The following is a 16,560-nucleotide window of genomic DNA, read 5'->3' on the forward strand; positions in this document are numbered from 1 at the left end:
CTATTGCCATTGCTGAGGGACTGTCAGCAGCTGGGACCTTGTTAGAAGTTCTCATAGTTAGGGTTTCAAAGACTGTGTTTCTCCAATAGATATTCCCCAGAAAAGCCAGATGAGAAGTGTTTTTGTTTATTGTTGGGCCTAGGGGCTTGAATATCATTGATTGAGTGCATTGCCTTCATAACTTGAAAATGGGATGTGTGTATGTGTGTGTGTGAGTCTGGGTGGAGGAATCCTGGGGGGAAGGGAGAAAGAGCGTGTGTGTGTGTGTGTGTGTGTGTGTGTGTGTGTGTGTGTGCGCGTGCATGCACACACTTGTCTGGGTGGAGATTTTTCCTGTGGAGACCCTACATAATCAGCTTAATGGTTAATGTGATTGGGTGGTAGCTGCAGATCTCATTGCCCTCCTGAAGTGGCAGGCTGTGTTCTCTAGGTGTTTTAGAACGAGCAATTAGCCACCAACCCGCTGGAAAATGACTTCTGCATTGTGCACACGTCCTCTGTGCAAGCACAATCACAAACTCTTTTCCAGCTTAGCCATAAAGGAAAAGGCAGAACTGATGGCCTTGCCTCTGATTTCGCTGACCCTGTCTCCTCTGGACTTGAAAGACAGAGAAGGTAAAAATCTCTTGCCTTAGGACCCCAAAGGTAATTTCATATCTGAATGGACTGAAGCATCACTTATCTCAACAGTGAAATTGTTCCTCCTCCAACTTAATGTACAGAAATGTTAGATCCCTCAGGTCTTAGGGATCCAAGGCCAAGGGGTGCAGCAAAATTTTTATCATAGTTTGTTTCTCAGTGAAGTTGATAAACCTCACCTTCTCTGTTTTGGTCTGGGGATCAGAGAGTAGAGCAGATGTATTTCCAGAAAGGTCGGGAAATGTGCACTTAGCTGCCATCCTCCTCTGTTACTCCCGGAAGCCTGGTTTCCTTTGGGACCTTTTCTTTTTTTTTTTTTTTTTTTTTTTTTTTTTTGCTTTTTGCCTTTTCTAGGGCTGCTCCCACGGCATATGGAGGTTCCCAGGCTAGGGGTTGAATTGGATCTATAGCCACCGTCTTACGCCAGAGCCACAGCAACGCAGGATTCGAGCCGCTTCTGTAACCTACACCACAGCTCATGGCAATGCCGGATCCTTAACCCGCTAAGCAAGGGCAGGGATCAAACCTGCAACCTCATGGTTCCTAGTCGGATTTCGTTAACCACTACACCACGACAGGAAGTCCCCTTTGGGACCTTTTCTTGTTTTCTCTTTCAGTGATTTTAGGTGCCTGTCGGCTAGCTCCACAGTACTTTCCTGAGTTCCCAGGAAAGTTGTTGGTTACGCCTTATCCCTTGCACGTTTTAGGTGCAAGGTATTCATAGGCGTTTTCACTGCTGCCTTGCTGCATGGATGATTTCAGCACGTGAAGGCAGCTCTGGTCTATATTTTGTGGAAAACTTACATAACAGGAGAAGCCTTGTTTTTTAGGCCAAATTATTTGTTATTCCAAAAGATGTTGTACTGCCAGAGGGGACTATGTAGTGACCACTGAAAGCGTGGTCAGTGATGATTTTCATTTTATGGGATCCTTGTTATCTTATCAAAAGTCAGTGTGCAGCCATCTCCCTTTTAACAGGATGATATTACTTTTACATCATTAGAGAAGTCAGAAAACTTACAAGATGATTTATTTCTAAAACAATTTAGGGAGGCAAGTAATTTGGTTTCTGAATAAATTATGTTTGTCACCAGTCATTTGTCACAAGTCATTTTCAGCCCAAGGTCACAGATTAAGTCCTTACCTGCAGTCTTCTAAATCCCTGGGACAGTCAGGGACAGCCTCAGAAATCCATGAGCTGCTATCTGCGGACTCATGGAAGGGTGGAGCCACCAGCTAAGGGATCTTCCCTTTTTCCTCAAACAGGAAACAGCAATAGTTTTGTCTCCCTGTCCATTTTTCATGTTTTCTGCACACCTGTAACCTTGAAATCACACATTCCAAAAACCCTGTTTGTGCCACATCCAGGGAAAAATGCATGTGAAAGAGAAGGAAAGAACAAACTAAATGTAGGAAAGGTCTCATCAATTCTTGCATAGCTTCATTTTTGAGGAATTCTTAATTGGTTCATAGATATTAGGATTTAGAAGAGAGACCCATATATTGCTGTCACCTGCCTGTTACATTCAATTACAGTGTATTTGGGAAATGATTTTAAAAATTGCTTTGAATGGAAATAGGTGTTCACTTTAGCAGCACATTTACTAAAATTGGAATAATACATAGGAGATTAGCATGGCCCCGTGCAAGGATGACACACAAATTTGTGAAGCCGTCCATATTTTTGAGACAGAAGACCTGTACTTGGAAAACTATAAGATGCTGATGAAAGTGATCAAAGATGACACAAACAGATGAAAAGATATACCATGCTCTTGGGTTGGAAGAATCAATATTGTCAAAATGACTCTATTACCCATCACAATCTACAGATTCAATGTCATCCCTGTCAAATTACCGATGACAGTGTTCACAGAACTAGAGCAAGATATTTTAAATTTTGTATGGAAACACGAAAGACCTGAAATAGGCAAAGCAGTCTTGAAAAGAAGACTGGGATTTGAGGAATCAGGCTCCCTGACTGCAGACCATACTACAAAGCTACAGTAATCAAATAGTGTGGTACTGGCACAAAAACAGAAATGTAGATCAGTGGAACAGGATAGAAAGCCCAAAAATAAACCCAAACGCCTGTGGTCAATTAATGTATGACAAAGGAGGCAAGAATATGCAATGGAAAAAAGACAGTCTCTTCAATAAGTGGTGCTTGGGGAGTTCCCATTATGGTGCAGCAGAAATGAACCTGACTAGTATTCATGAGGATGCAGGTTCGATCCCTGGCCTTGCTCGGTGGTTTAAGGATCCAGTGTTGTGGTGAGATGTGGTGTTGGTCACAAGCAAGGCTCGGATCTGGAGTAGCTGTGGCTGTGGTGTAGGCTGGCAGCTGCAGCTCCAATTGGACCTCTAGCCTGAGAACTTCCATATGCCACGTGTGCAGCCCTAAAAAGCAAAAAGAAAAAAAAGTGGTGCTGAGGAAAACTGGACAGCCGCATGCAAAAGACCGAAATTAGAACTCTCTAACACCATACACAAAAATAAGCTCAAAAATGGATTAAGGACCTAAACAAAGGCAGATACAATAAAACTTCTAGAGGAGGAAGTTCTTGGTGTGGTACAGTGGGTTAATGATCTGGCATTGTCACAGCTGTGGCATAGGTCACAGCTCTGGCTCAATTTCCATCCCTGGCCTGGGAACTTCTATATCCCACAGGTGCAGCTGAAAAAGAAAGAAAGGGAAAAAAACAAAAAACAAAAAACTCTGAGAAGAAAACTTAGGCAGAACACCCTTTGACATAAATTACAGCAATATCTTGTTTGATCCACCTCCTAGGAGTAATGAAAATAAAAAGAAAAATAAACAAATGGAACCTAATTAAACTTAAAAGCTTTTGCACAGGAAAGGAAACTAAAAAAGAAAAGACAATCCACAGAAAAATCTTGGCAAACAAAGCCACTGCCAAGAGATTAATCTCCAAAATATACAAACATCTCATGCAGCTTTATATCAAAAAAACATACAACTCAATAAAAAAAAAAATGGGCAGAAGATCTGAACAGACATTTCTCCAAAGACAGATGGCCAAAAAGCACATGAAAAGATGCTCAACATCACTAATTATTAGAGAAATGCGAGTCAAAACTACCACACGCCAGTAGAATGGCCATCATCAAAACATCTACAAACAGTAAATGCTGGAAAGGGTATGGAGAAAAGGGAACCCTCTTACACTGTTGGTGGGAATGTAAATTGGTATAACAACTATGGAGGACAGTATGGAAGTTCCTTAAAAAAATATAGAGCTACGATACGATCTAGCAGTCCACTCCTGGGCATCTATCTGGAGAAAACCGTAATTCAAAAGGGGACCCTCTCACACTGTTGGCGGGAATGTAAATTGGTATAGGGAGTTCCCGTTGTGGCGCAGTGGTTAACAAATCTAACTAGGAACCATGAGGTTGTGGGTTCGGTCCCTGCCCCTGCTCAGTGGGTTAAGGATCCGGTGTTGCCGTGAGCTGTGGTGTAGGTTGCAGACGCGGCTCGGATCCCGCGTTGCTGTGGCTCTGGCATAGGCCGGTGGCTATGGCTCCGATTCAACCCCTAGCCTGGGAACCTCCATATGCCGCAGGGGCGGTCCAAGAAATAGCAAAAAGACAAAAAAAAAAATAAAAAAATAAATTGGTATAACACAGTATGGAGGTTCCTTTGAAAAATAGTAAACTACAATATGATCTAACAGTCCACTCCTGGGCATCTATCTGGAGGAAACCATAATTCAAAAAGATGCATGTACCCCAGCGTTCATTGCAGCACTGTTTACAACAGCCAAGGCATGGAAGCAACCTAAATGTCCATTGACAAAGAAATGGAAAAAGAAGATATGGTACCTATATACAAAGGAGTATTACTCAGCCATAAAAAAAGAACAAAATAATATCATTTGCAAACATGGAAGGACCTAGAGATTGTCATACTAAGTGAAGTAAGACAGACATCGTATGATATCACTTATATGCGGAATCTAACAAAAATAATACAAAAGAACTTACTTATAAAACAGAAACAAACTCAGATTTCAAAGCTGAACTTATGGTTACCATAGGTGAAACCTTTGGGGGGAGGGAGGTATTTGGAGAGTGGGAATAACATATACATACTGCTATATAAAATAGATAATTAACAGGAACCTACTGTATAGCACAGGGAAGTCTACTAAATAGTTTTAATAGCCTCTGTGGGGAAAAAAGAATGGATATATGTATAGCTGATTCATTTTGCTGTGCGCCTGAAACTAATGCAATATTGTAAGTCAACTATATTCTAATTAAATTTTAAGAAACGAAAGGAAATAGGAAGAAGGATATGATTATCAATAGCTGTTTAGTTTGCAAAATAGCTTGTGTTATTGTTATTATGAAAAAATTAGGAATAAATACATGGTCCTTTCACCCTGAATGTGGAACACTTATTCCATATTACTATACTAATATTTTCTAAGCCATACTTAATTAGTTTTCTTCCTTGGTTTCCATTTCTGTTGTGATCAGTGTTGATATTTTTAACTGCCTCCTGTGGGAGTTTTAATGTTTACTTCGTATTCAAAATATGTTTAAAGTAAGCATCTACCAGGAATTAAATGAAATGTGATTCCACAGAGTCTCAATTCTAATTTTTTTAAAAGTGACAAAGCCAAACATCTTTGAAATGGATACTGAGGAAACTGTGAAATATGCCTAGAAGTATTGATAATTACTAGTATTGAATATACTTACATGTTTATATTTCTTTTTAAGACCTGATGTGCTATTTTAAAACGTTTATCTTTTAAAATAGATAGGGAAATGGTGCTTTGTCCCTGTTTCATTAATGTGTAGAAATAATGTAGAAAATAAGAACAGGTTTGATCTTAAAGTTCACCTCCCTCTGTAGTACATTTGGAAGCTATCACTTGGAGTTCCTGTTGTGGCTCAGCAGAAATGAATCTGACTAGTATCCATGAGAACACAGGTTCGATCCCTGGCCTTGCTCAGTGGGTAAAGGATCCAGCGTTGCTGTGGCTGTGGCGTAGGCCGGCAGCTACAGCTCTGATTGGACCTCTAGCCTGGGAACCTACATATGCTGAGAGTGTGGCCCTAACAAGACAAAAAAAGAAAGAAATCCGTCACTTAACACATGGCCTGGCTGGTCGTTGGTTGTTTTATATTTTTTTTAAGCAAATGAACAAAAAATAATATCTTTAGGATTTAAATGACATTTCCTAAATAATAAGATATTTGAATGTTAGGAGAAAATAAATATTTATGCACAGATCATTCTATGTTTTATCAAATTGGAGAAAAACCACAAAGTGGTAAGTAAATGTTTAGATTGGGAGAAGTTAATAAATGAGGAAATATATAATTTTCACTTCACTATCAACGGTAGTTAAAAGATCTTCACATAGGCCAAAAATAAAGCTACCTTATAGGTTCCTTTTATTGTGTCACTGTTGACAAGCCTAAGGAATATTTCTTTTTTGCTTTGCTTTTTTTTTTTTTTTAAGGGCCACACCCACAGTACATGGAGTTTCCCAGGCTAGAGGTTGAATTGGAGCTACGGCTGCTGGCCTACAGCAGCCACAGCAACACCAGATCCAAGCTGAGTCTGCAACCTACACCACAGCTCATGGCAACACTGGATCCTTAACCCACTGAGCAAAGCCAGCCGTTGAACCCGTGTCCTCATGGTTACTAGTCAGGTTCATTACCACAAAGCCATAGTGGGAACTCTTGGAATATTTCTTAAGATATTGAGATTTTTTTTTTTTAGTTCTATTTTGTTGCATTTCACTTATTAAACTATTGTATAAAATGACTGGCAAAGAATGTTTAATTTTGCTATTCTTTCGGTAATTAAAGTTAGGGTTTTTTTCCCACTATCCCAATTCATTACAAATGGGAAAAGAGCCATTTTGTTCTCTGCCTCATAGAGTGACTCAAATATTGTTCTCCCTCTTTCCTGCTCTAGTTCATCTCAAATACTTAGGGCGTATTTATCTAATTTTACTTTTTACTAAAAAGTGCTACTGTTGTGGAATTACTCTGAAATGAACCCTGAGAGCAAGATGTGACTTTTTATCTTTGTAGGAGAGGATCCATGGCCATAGGATGTTATACATCTTGGGAAAAGGTGCTAAATGCACATTAACATCTTTCATAGAAATTCCATTCAGAGAAAAAAAATCCATTGAAAAAGAAGGCAAAAAGAGATAAAATGAACATAGAAAATTCGAGGCAAATAGATAAAGAAGGATGGTAGTATCCAAAAATATCAGTAATCCCAACAGTGGGCTGATTTCTCCAACTTAAAGACAATGCTCGTCAAGTTGGATTCATTTACACACACATTCTTTTTAGGATGTGGGTTTTTTTTTTTTTTTTTTGTCTTTTTTTTTTTTTTTTGTCTTTTTGCTATTTCTTGGGCCACTCCCGCAGCATATGGAGGTTCCCAGGCTAGGGGTCGAATTGGAGCTATAGCCACCAGCCTATGCCAGAGCCACAGCAACACAGGATCCGAGCCGCGTCTGTGACCTACACCTCAGCTCACGGCAATGCCAGATCATTAACCCACTGAGCAAGGGCAGGGATTGAACCCGAAACTTCATGGTTCCTAGTCAGATTCGTTAACCACTGCGCCACGACGGGAACTCCAGGATGTGTATTTAAAACATAAGGGTACATAGGAGTTCTCTTTTGCACAGTGGGTTATGGATCCGGCATTGTCACTATAGTGACTTGGGTCTCTGCTGTGACTCAGGTTCGATCCCTGGCCCAGGAACAACTTTATGCCATGGGTGCAGCCAAAAAAAAAAAAAAAAAAGTCCATCCAAAACCTCTACGTGAATGTTCATAGCAGCCTTATTTGTTATAGTTCAAAACTAGAAATGACCCAAATGTCTATTAACAGGTAAATGGATAACCATCCTTACAGTGGAATTCTGCTCGACAATATAAAGGACCAGGAAAGAGAACACAGTAATATCTCAGAACAATCATGCTCAGTGAAGAAACCCAGACCCCACCCCCACCAAAAGTACATTTATATAAAATGCTAAAAAAATACAATCTAATCTAGAATGACAGAAAAAAAGAGAGAGTGGTTACTGAGGAGGGGTGCTCCTCAGACACATCTGCTTGCTTGCTTTTTTTTTTTTTTTTTTGTCTTTTCAGGGCTGCACCCTCGGCATATGGAGATTCCCAGGCTAGGGGTCCAATTGGAGCTACAGCGGCCGGCCTACGCCACAGCCACAGCAACACCAGATCTGAGCCGCATTTGCGACCTACACCACAGCTCACAACAACGCCGGATCCTTAACCTGCTGAGTGAGGCCAGAGATCGAACCTGCAACCTCATGGTTCCTAGTTGGATTTGTTTCCCCTGTGCCACAACGGGTACCCCACATCTGCTTTATATTGACTAAAGAATTGAACATAAGGGAGTTCCCGTCGTGGCTGGGTGGTTAATGAATCCGACTAGGAACCATGAGGTTGCGGGTTCCATCCCTGGCCTTGCTCAGCAGGTTAAGGATCCGACGTTGCCGTGAGCTGTGGCATCTGTCGCAGACTCAGCTCGGATCCCATGTTGCTGCGGCTCTGGTATAGACCAGCGGCTACAGTTCCGATTAGACCCCTAGCCTGGGAACCTTCTATATGCCACCGGAGCAGCCCTAGAAAAGACAAAAAAAAAAATTGAACATGAAAGGTAAAACCATAAAACTTTGAGAAGGCAATCTAGGAAAACATCATTATGATCTCAAACTGTAGAAAGATTTAAGATACAATGCAAAAGGGAAAGTGGATACATTTAATAATGTTCAAATATAAAACATATTTCTCAAAGAACTACAGTGAAAAGAAGTGGGAAAAATATTTATGGCACAATAATTGACAAAGAATAAGTATCTCTATGCTGCAGATGCAGCCTTAAAAAAAAAAATTAGGATCTCCATAGGACTCCCATGACACAGTAAAAAAAGACAACCCAAAAACAGACAAAAGGTAGGAACAGATGTAACTCATTAAGAGGAGCACCAAATGGCCAGTAAATGTGAAAAGAGGCTCAGCTTCCTTATTATTCAGAGAAATGTGAATTGTAACCAAGTTTAGAGCCCATTTCATATTCCCTATGTCACATCAATAAAAATATAAAAATCTGTATCATGTTGACATAGATATAATACAACCAGAACATGTATCCATTCTTAGAGAGTAAATTGGTACAAACACTTTGAAGACAATTTGGCGTCATCTATAAAGTTCAAAGATGTAACAACAACAAAAAAAGCAAAAAAAAAAAAAAAAAAAAAAAAAAAAAAGGAGCTCCTATTGTGGCTCAGCATTAGCAAACTTGACTAGTATCCACGAGGATGAGAGTTCGATCCTTGGCCTTGCTCAGTGGGTTAAGAATCCAGCATTGCTAAGAGCTGCAGTATAAGTTGCAGGCATGGCTCAGATCCCAAGTTGCTTTGGCTGTGGTGTAGCCTGACAGCTACAGCTCCAATTCAGCCCCTAGCCTGGGAACTTCCATATGCTGCAGGGGTGGCCCTGAAAAGCAAAAAAAAAAAAAAAGTAAAGTTACAGATGTACCAGTGCTGAGGCTCAGGAATTCCTCTTGCACTATGTACACCAGAGAAACTCATGCATGTGGGTACCACACATGTTCACAGCAGCACTTGTAGGAGCGAAAAACTGGAAGCAGTCTAGATTCCAGCTGTTTTGGAAGAATTGTGGCATATATAGCTCAGCAGTGGAATACTGTATAGTTGTGAAAGGGTAGCTCAGAGTTACAGCAGCAAGGAAGAGTCTTAGGAATAAAATGTAATGGAAAAAAGCAAGTTACAAAAGAATACACACGGGGTTCCCATTGTGGCGCAGCGGAAATGAATCCGACTAGGAACCATGAGGTTGCGGGTTCCATCCCTGGCCTCGCTCAGTGGGTTAAGGATCCGGCATTGCCGTCAGCTGTGGAATAGGTTGCAGATGCGGCTTGGATCTGGTGTTGCTGTGGCGCTGGCCTAGGCTGGCAGCAACAGCTCCAATTAGACCCCTAGACGGGGAACCTCCATATGCTGCAGTTAAGGCCCTAAAAGGACAAAAAGACCAAAAAAAAAAAGAATACACACAATATGATATGGTTAAATCTTTAGGGGTACATATAAATGTAAAACTATAAAGAAAAGCAAGAGAAGCATGAAATTCCAGGAAATGGCTACTTAAAAGCAATAAAGGAATAGGAAAAATTCTGGCACACTGAGGAGTTTAAAACAATAGTAATGTTCTATAACTGGGCATGTTTGTATCATTTTTATACTTAACATTTATTGGTTTTATAACATGAATCTATACAATATTTAATAAAATTAATTACTTTTAACCTCAGCGCAAATTGCAGAATTGAGCATGTGGACTAACAGGATACTTGATCTTGAAAGAAAAGAATGCTTTTGGGGAGATAAAAGGCACATCGTCATGAGTTCCACCCCATCACTTATGTTTAATGATTTAAATTTCTTTTTGGTAAAGGTTTTTCTTTCCCCTCTCCCTGTTTTCTCTGCCCTGCTGCCTTGCATTTATAGGAGAGATTCGAAGCACTTTTCACCATCTATGACGACCAAGTAACGTTTCAGTTGTTTAAAAGCTTTCGAAGAGTCAGAATAAATTTCAGCAAACCTGAAGCAGCAGCAAGGGCTCGAATAGAGCTTCATGAGACAGACTTCAACGGGAAGAAGCTGAAGCTGTATTTCGCACAGGTACTTCATCGTGCAAAAGCCAGTGTTCTCTAAACTTGGTTTCCTTCTTCCAGAAACACTGCCGCTGCTCCATTTTCTATGTTATTATATCAGAGGTCTTTGAAATAAATAATCCCAATCAGCAAGTCATGTAAAAACCTTTTTTCCTTTATTTTACAGATCTATAAATGTATTTATTTCTGAAGCATAGCTACCCTCCTAACTCTGTGTTGCGTATTAGATGATTAGTTAAAGGAATTCATTTTTCTGGCAGGTTTTCTCAACTAGGGTTGAGTGTTAAGGTGTAACCCCTTAAGGTCGCTTTTCTCCTGTGCATCGAGAATGGTGCTTGTGATAGGACATCCTTGGGAGAAATGAGAACGTGATCTCTGAACTCAGTTCTGTGTTCTGTGGTTCACCTAACCACCCCCCTGAAAACGGCTCCCAGCCCAAGGGGCGAGCAGGAAGGAGACGCAGCAGCCTGTGCAGAAAGGCTGTCCTAGACTTTGAAAGTGCAGGGGAATCCTGCAGGTTACCAAGAATTGGCTGTCCTTACTCTAACCCTACCCTGCTACGATTCTGAGAAACCAGTATATTCTCAGAAGAATTAGTGAAATAAAGGCATTATTAGATCATGCGTTAAGAGCACTGTTGTATGGAGTTCCTGTTGTAGTTCAGCGGGTTAAGAACCCGGGATAGTGTCCGTGAGGATGCGGGTTCAGTCTCTGGCCTCACGTGGTGGGTTCAGGATCCAGCATTGCTGTGGCTGTGATGTAGGCCGGCAGCTGCAGCTCCTATTCGACCCCAGCCTGGGAATTACCATATGCCTTAGCTGTGGCCATAAAAAGAAAAAAAGAAAGAAAAAAAGAAACAGCACTTTTATTTTCAGCAAAGTGTTTTTTCCCTTGGTCTTAGCTTTCAAGATTAAAAAAAAAAATTTTTTTTTCACGGGGGTTTGTTGTCTCACACTCCAAATGGAAACCTGTTTTGGACATTTTCTTGGTGGAGTTGATGGGGACTGTATATAAGCTAATCTCTTCTAAAATTGGAATTCAGCGCTTAGTAGTATTCACTGTGTTTTCATCTATTCTTTGACTTATTTTTCTGTTCAACCCGTATCTATTGAGCACCTCATGCTCTGTGCTATGTGTGCACTAAGTGCTCAGTGGTGAACCGGACAGATCCAGACCCAGCCAGATGTACTGTTTTTTGTTTTGCTGTTGTTGTTGTTTTGGTTTTGTGTGGGTTTTTTGTTGTTGTTGTTGTTGTTGTTTTTGCATTTTAGGGCTGTACCCATAGCATATGGAGGTTCCCAGGCTGGGGGTTGAATCAGAGCTGCAGCTACCAGCCTACACCACAGCTCACAGCAACGCAGGATCTGAGCCACATCTGCAACCTACACCACACACCACAGCTCACAGCAACACCAGATCCTTAACCCACTGAGTGCGGCCAGGGGTCGAACCTGCATCCTCTTGGATCCTAGTCAGGCTCGTTCACCGCTGAGCCATGAAGGGCACTCCAAGATGTAGACTGTCGAAGAGAAAATTTTAATTTTCTCCTATGAGATGTTACAGTTCATGTAAGGATGAAGGTGAAAAAGAGCCTAGTCATGAATTTTGAGTCTCTCCTTCCCTGCAGGTGCAGGTGTCCAGTGAAACTCGGGACAGATCGTACCTGCTGCCGCCCCAGCCTGTCAAGCAGTTCCTCATCTCCCCGCCTGCGTCTCCTCCGGTGGGCTGGAAGCAGGGGGAGGACGCGATGCCTGTTATAAATTATGATTTGCTCTGTGCTGTTTCCAAACTGGGACCAGGTAACACACTTCCGTCTTTCCTGTGCGTGTGTTTGCTTTTTTCCCAAGAAGCTTTTGTGTTGAAGGCTGTATTCAGCACTTGTGTTCTAGCCAACTAGTGGCAAAACGTCAGCAGTGTGGAACAGCATCCCACAGACACAGGCCTAGAGTCTATTACTTGCTAACTTTGTGGTCCTAGGCGAGTTACCTAGCTTCATTTTCAGAGCCTCTGTTTTCTCATCTAAACTAGGGATCTGAACAGCTACCTTTCAATGTGGTTATGAGGATTAAATGATATATACATAATACTTAATAGAGCTATCTGCAGTTTTTACCACTATAAATTCTAGTAAATAACAGGTCAAGGTTTTTGTTTTTTCTGTTTGTCTTTTTAAGGGCTTCACCGGCAGCATATGGAAATTCCTGGGCTAGGGGTCAAATCAGAGCTGCAGCTGCCGGCCTACGCCACAGCCGCAGCAACGCCAGATACCAGCCGCATCTGTGACCTACACCGAAGCTTGTGGGCAATGCCCGATCCTTAACCCTCTGAGTGAGGCCAGGGATCAAACCTGCATCTTCATGGATACTAGTTGGGTTCTTAACCTGCTGAGTCATGATGGGAACTCCCATCACAGGTTGTTAATGAGTGTTAGTTGCCATCAAAATAACAGACAACTTGTGCATTGAATAGTATTTCAAGGAATTGGTGGTGATAACCATATCATCTCTTCCATGTTCTCCTCCTGTATTTAAATTTTTTCATTTCTTCTTTTCCTCCTCTTTAACTACTCTCTCTCATCCCTTTATTTATTTTATTTTTTTCGTCTTTTTGTCTTTAGGGTCACACCTGCGGCATATGGAGGTTCCCAGGCTAGGGGTCCATTCGGAGCTGTAGCTGCCGGCCTACGCCACAGCCACAGCAATGCCAGATCTGAGCCTTGTCTACGACCTACACCACAGCTCATTGCAATGCCAGATCCCTAACCCACTGAGCAAGGCCAGGGATCAAACCTGCAACCTAGTCAGGTTTGCCTCCGCTGCGCCACTGCAGGAACTCCTCTCATCCATTTAAAGCAGTGTAAAGAACCAGTGCCATTGTTCGTTCACACGTAAAATTAAGTTAGGTCTTTTATAGGGGATCCAAAGGCATCTTGAGGGGAAGTGGCTATTAGTTGTTTTTAGACATCAGAGCTGTATTTTGGTTCTCTAAGATCCTGTACGAAAGAGAATGCCGCTGCTGCCTGGAACCTGACAGGTGTCTCCCAAGGGAAAAGCGGAGACCATTAGGAAGTTAGGCAGATACACCCGGGCTGTTCATAGCACAGTGACTGGCAGTTAATTTTAACACACAAGACCTCAGTACACCTCCCTGGCTTGTTTCCCAAAATGCCAGAACTTTATAAGAACCTTAAAGCATCACCTCTCTAATGCTGAAGCAAGCTCAAGTCCTCGGACATAGGATTTAAATATTTAAAAACCAATAAACAGCAATGAAAAGAATAGCAGAACAATATGTTTCCAAGGACAGACTCCACCCTGCTGTTTACCTCCACAGGAGAGAAATATGAGCTTCACGCAGGAACAGAGTCAACACCGAGTGTGGTGGTTCATGTCTGTGAAAGTGAGACTGAAGAGGAAGAAGAAACCAGAACCCCTAAACAGAAAATCACCCAGACAAGGCGCCCCGAGCCTCCACCTGCAGCCCTGAGCGAGCCCCGGGCCTTCGATTGTGCGCTGTGAGGCTTTGGTGGCTCGAGGCAGCGGCCCGCGTGGCTGGGCAGCGGGGGCCACACGCCGGAAATGGGGACCGCCTGACACCTGCATAACCTCGGCCAGGCCAGGACGGAGCCGAGCACCTGTGCCGTGGGCCGTGCGGTACAGAACCGTGGCCGGGTTTGCCTGTGCAAAACTTAAACGATGTTCCAAACAGCACCTTAAAGTAAAGAATAGCCCCCCAACCTGTGGCAACTCTTCACCCTTTTTAAACAGTAGCAAATTAGGAAAATGCCCCCCCTCTAGCAACATTAATTTCTCTGATTCTATATAGCATGGGGTACCCAGAAAACCAAAACTAGTCACCAGGTGCAGTACTACTTAAAAATAGTCTTACTCAGGAGTTCCTGTCGTGGCTCAGTGGAAGCAAATCTGACGAGTATCCATGAGGACGCAGGTTCGATCCCTGGCCTCGCTCAGTGAGTTAAGGATTTGGCGTGGCTGTGGCATAGGCAAACAGCTACAGCTCTGATTTGACCCCTAGCCTGGGAACCTCCGTATGCCACAGGTGCAGCCCTAAAAAGACCAAAAAAAAAAAAAAAAAAAACCCAAAATAGTCTTAATCATCTAATGTGGGTATTTTCGTAATGTTGTATTGGCTTCCAACTAAGCTACTGGTCAAAAGTTTATCACTCTTCAATAAACATAGGAATTTTTTTGCACACACAAAAGAAACCTGAAATACAAGTGATTCATAGAAAATCATTAGTCTTAAGCTTTTTTTTTTTTTTTTTTTATTTAGCTTTGGGGAAGAAATGCCAAATTTGCTCTGACTCTCAGAATCAAGGGGCCCAAATCTACAGGCACATGTTCTTGTTCCTTTACTCACTCGAAGTCAGAGAAAAGGGACACCCAGACCCCAGTTCCAGTGCTGGCCCTCCCAAGACTGAGCTACTGCTTTGGAAGCGGAGGTATCCCCTGTAAGCTGGATAACTGTGACCTCAGGCAGCCACCGCGCTCTGCCGTTTGTGACCAGGTCCTGGCCTGTAGCCAGGACTGTCTTCAGGCACCAGTTGAGTTTGTTATACATATTGGTGTCATTGTCATTCATAGTCTTTAAATTAGAAGTAGTAAGGATAAGATGTTCTGAAGGCCGTTTTTAAATTGTCCATCCAGACATGTTCCAGTTTCCTTTGAAAGAAACGTCACAGACATTCTTTTTGTATGCATTAGGGGAAGATGGGGCCAGGTGGAAATATTTCATGAGTCAGACTTCCTTTGGGGTGACATTTTTTTGACCCTAAAACAGAACTGTTTCCTGCTTGTGTTTCAGAGTGTATCGTTGAACCTGCTAAAGTAGCAGCAGACACCTTTTAACTCTTTGTGGTCTCTTCGGACTTTCAAGTCCCTTTCATAGAAAAGTATCACAACCAAGAAGGCCTTGTTTCCGGTGGGGTGGCTCTGCTGATTCCCTACTCACGCTGTGGTTTTCTTTGTTTGGCAAGTGCTTCGTGTTCCCTGGTGTATATGTGTTCCCATGTGAGTTTGGACTAATAAACCCATGTGGCTGCCACTACAAAGAAAGAAAAATGCAGAAATGCAGGCCGCGCTGTCTGTACATTTTTGGTAACATGTTTCTGTGGTTTAATTGTTCTTACTGTGGTAGAATTTATTTCTGAGGACTTAAACTTTGTTGCAAAAAAAAAAAAAGTTTTCTATATTTTCCTTGCCCTCAAATGCTGAGACGATCACTTCCTCTCTTTGTACGTGTCCACCACTGCTAAGCCTCAGTGTGCATTCGCTTGAAATCTGTAATTCCATAAGTGATTTTATTAAATTCATTATTTGGTAGTTTAACTGGAACCCAATAAATAAATTTATTTTGCAGTTCTAAATTCAGCATTTTGCCAGTTTTTAATCTTCACTGGGTACACGGATTTATCATTGCAGAACAGACTCTGTAAGTCAGGAAATTATGTATTTTCAACATTTGAGAATTTTTAAATTTACTTTTAGATAATATTTATTCACTAATATTTTCTAAGTGGTCAAAAGTCATGATGTTTTATTACTTGGCTTGGCTGTCATGCTTTTCCCTCCAATTAAAGAATATTCTATCCCTGGAGTTCCCGTCGGGGCGCAATGGTTAACGAATCTGACTAGGAACCATGAGGTTGCGGGTTCGATCCCTGCCCTTGCTCAGTGGGTTAAGGGATCCGGCATTGCCGTGAGCTGTGGTGTAGGTTGCAGACGTGGCTTGGATCCCTCGTTGCTGTGGCTGTGGTGTAGGCCGGCGGCTACAGCTCCGATTCGACCCCTAGCCTGGGAACCTCCATATGCCCCGGGAGCAGCCCTAGAAAAGGCAAAAAGACAAAAAAAAAAAAAAATTCTATCCCTAACTAAAATCTTTTTTTAAAGTCAAGCAATGCAAACTACCTGAATTTTCCTTTTTCTCTTTTCTCTTTTTTTGAGTGTTGAATAAATGAAGAAAAACTTAAACTGAAATTACGTATATGTTAAATGGTATATTTTATTTATTATATGTTAAACGTTTCTGAAGGACAGTAATGTTTTCATTTTTCTAGAAGTATATAATATTTCCATAAGAGGGACTCGGAGAGAAAAACTACTGAAAGCCCATTTAATACTGTGAGATCTACCAGGATCTCACCAGGTATCATGATTTCTCTT

General features: G+C 41.8%; 1 protein-coding gene across 4 annotated transcripts in view; it reads left to right on the forward strand.

Annotated features, from left to right (window-relative positions):
• The window catches only part of RCAN3 (RCAN family member 3), a 39,835-nt gene extending 24,067 nt beyond the window's left edge, over positions 1-15,768 (forward strand). For all 4 annotated transcript variants that reach the window (XM_021095555.1, XM_021095553.1, XM_021095552.1 and 1 more), the window contains 3 exons: positions 10,212-10,385; positions 12,006-12,177; positions 13,712-15,768. In XM_021095555.1, the coding sequence (XP_020951214.1) occupies positions 10,212-10,385; positions 12,006-12,177; positions 13,712-13,896 (531 nt within the window). In that variant the 3' untranslated portion in view covers positions 13,897-15,768. The remainder of the gene's footprint in view (positions 1-10,211; positions 10,386-12,005; positions 12,178-13,711) is intronic.

This window comes from Sus scrofa, chromosome 6 (assembly GCF_000003025.6).
Source record: "Sus scrofa isolate TJ Tabasco breed Duroc chromosome 6, Sscrofa11.1, whole genome shotgun sequence".
In the NCBI taxonomy this organism is placed as follows: Eukaryota; Metazoa; Chordata; class Mammalia; order Artiodactyla; family Suidae; genus Sus; species Sus scrofa.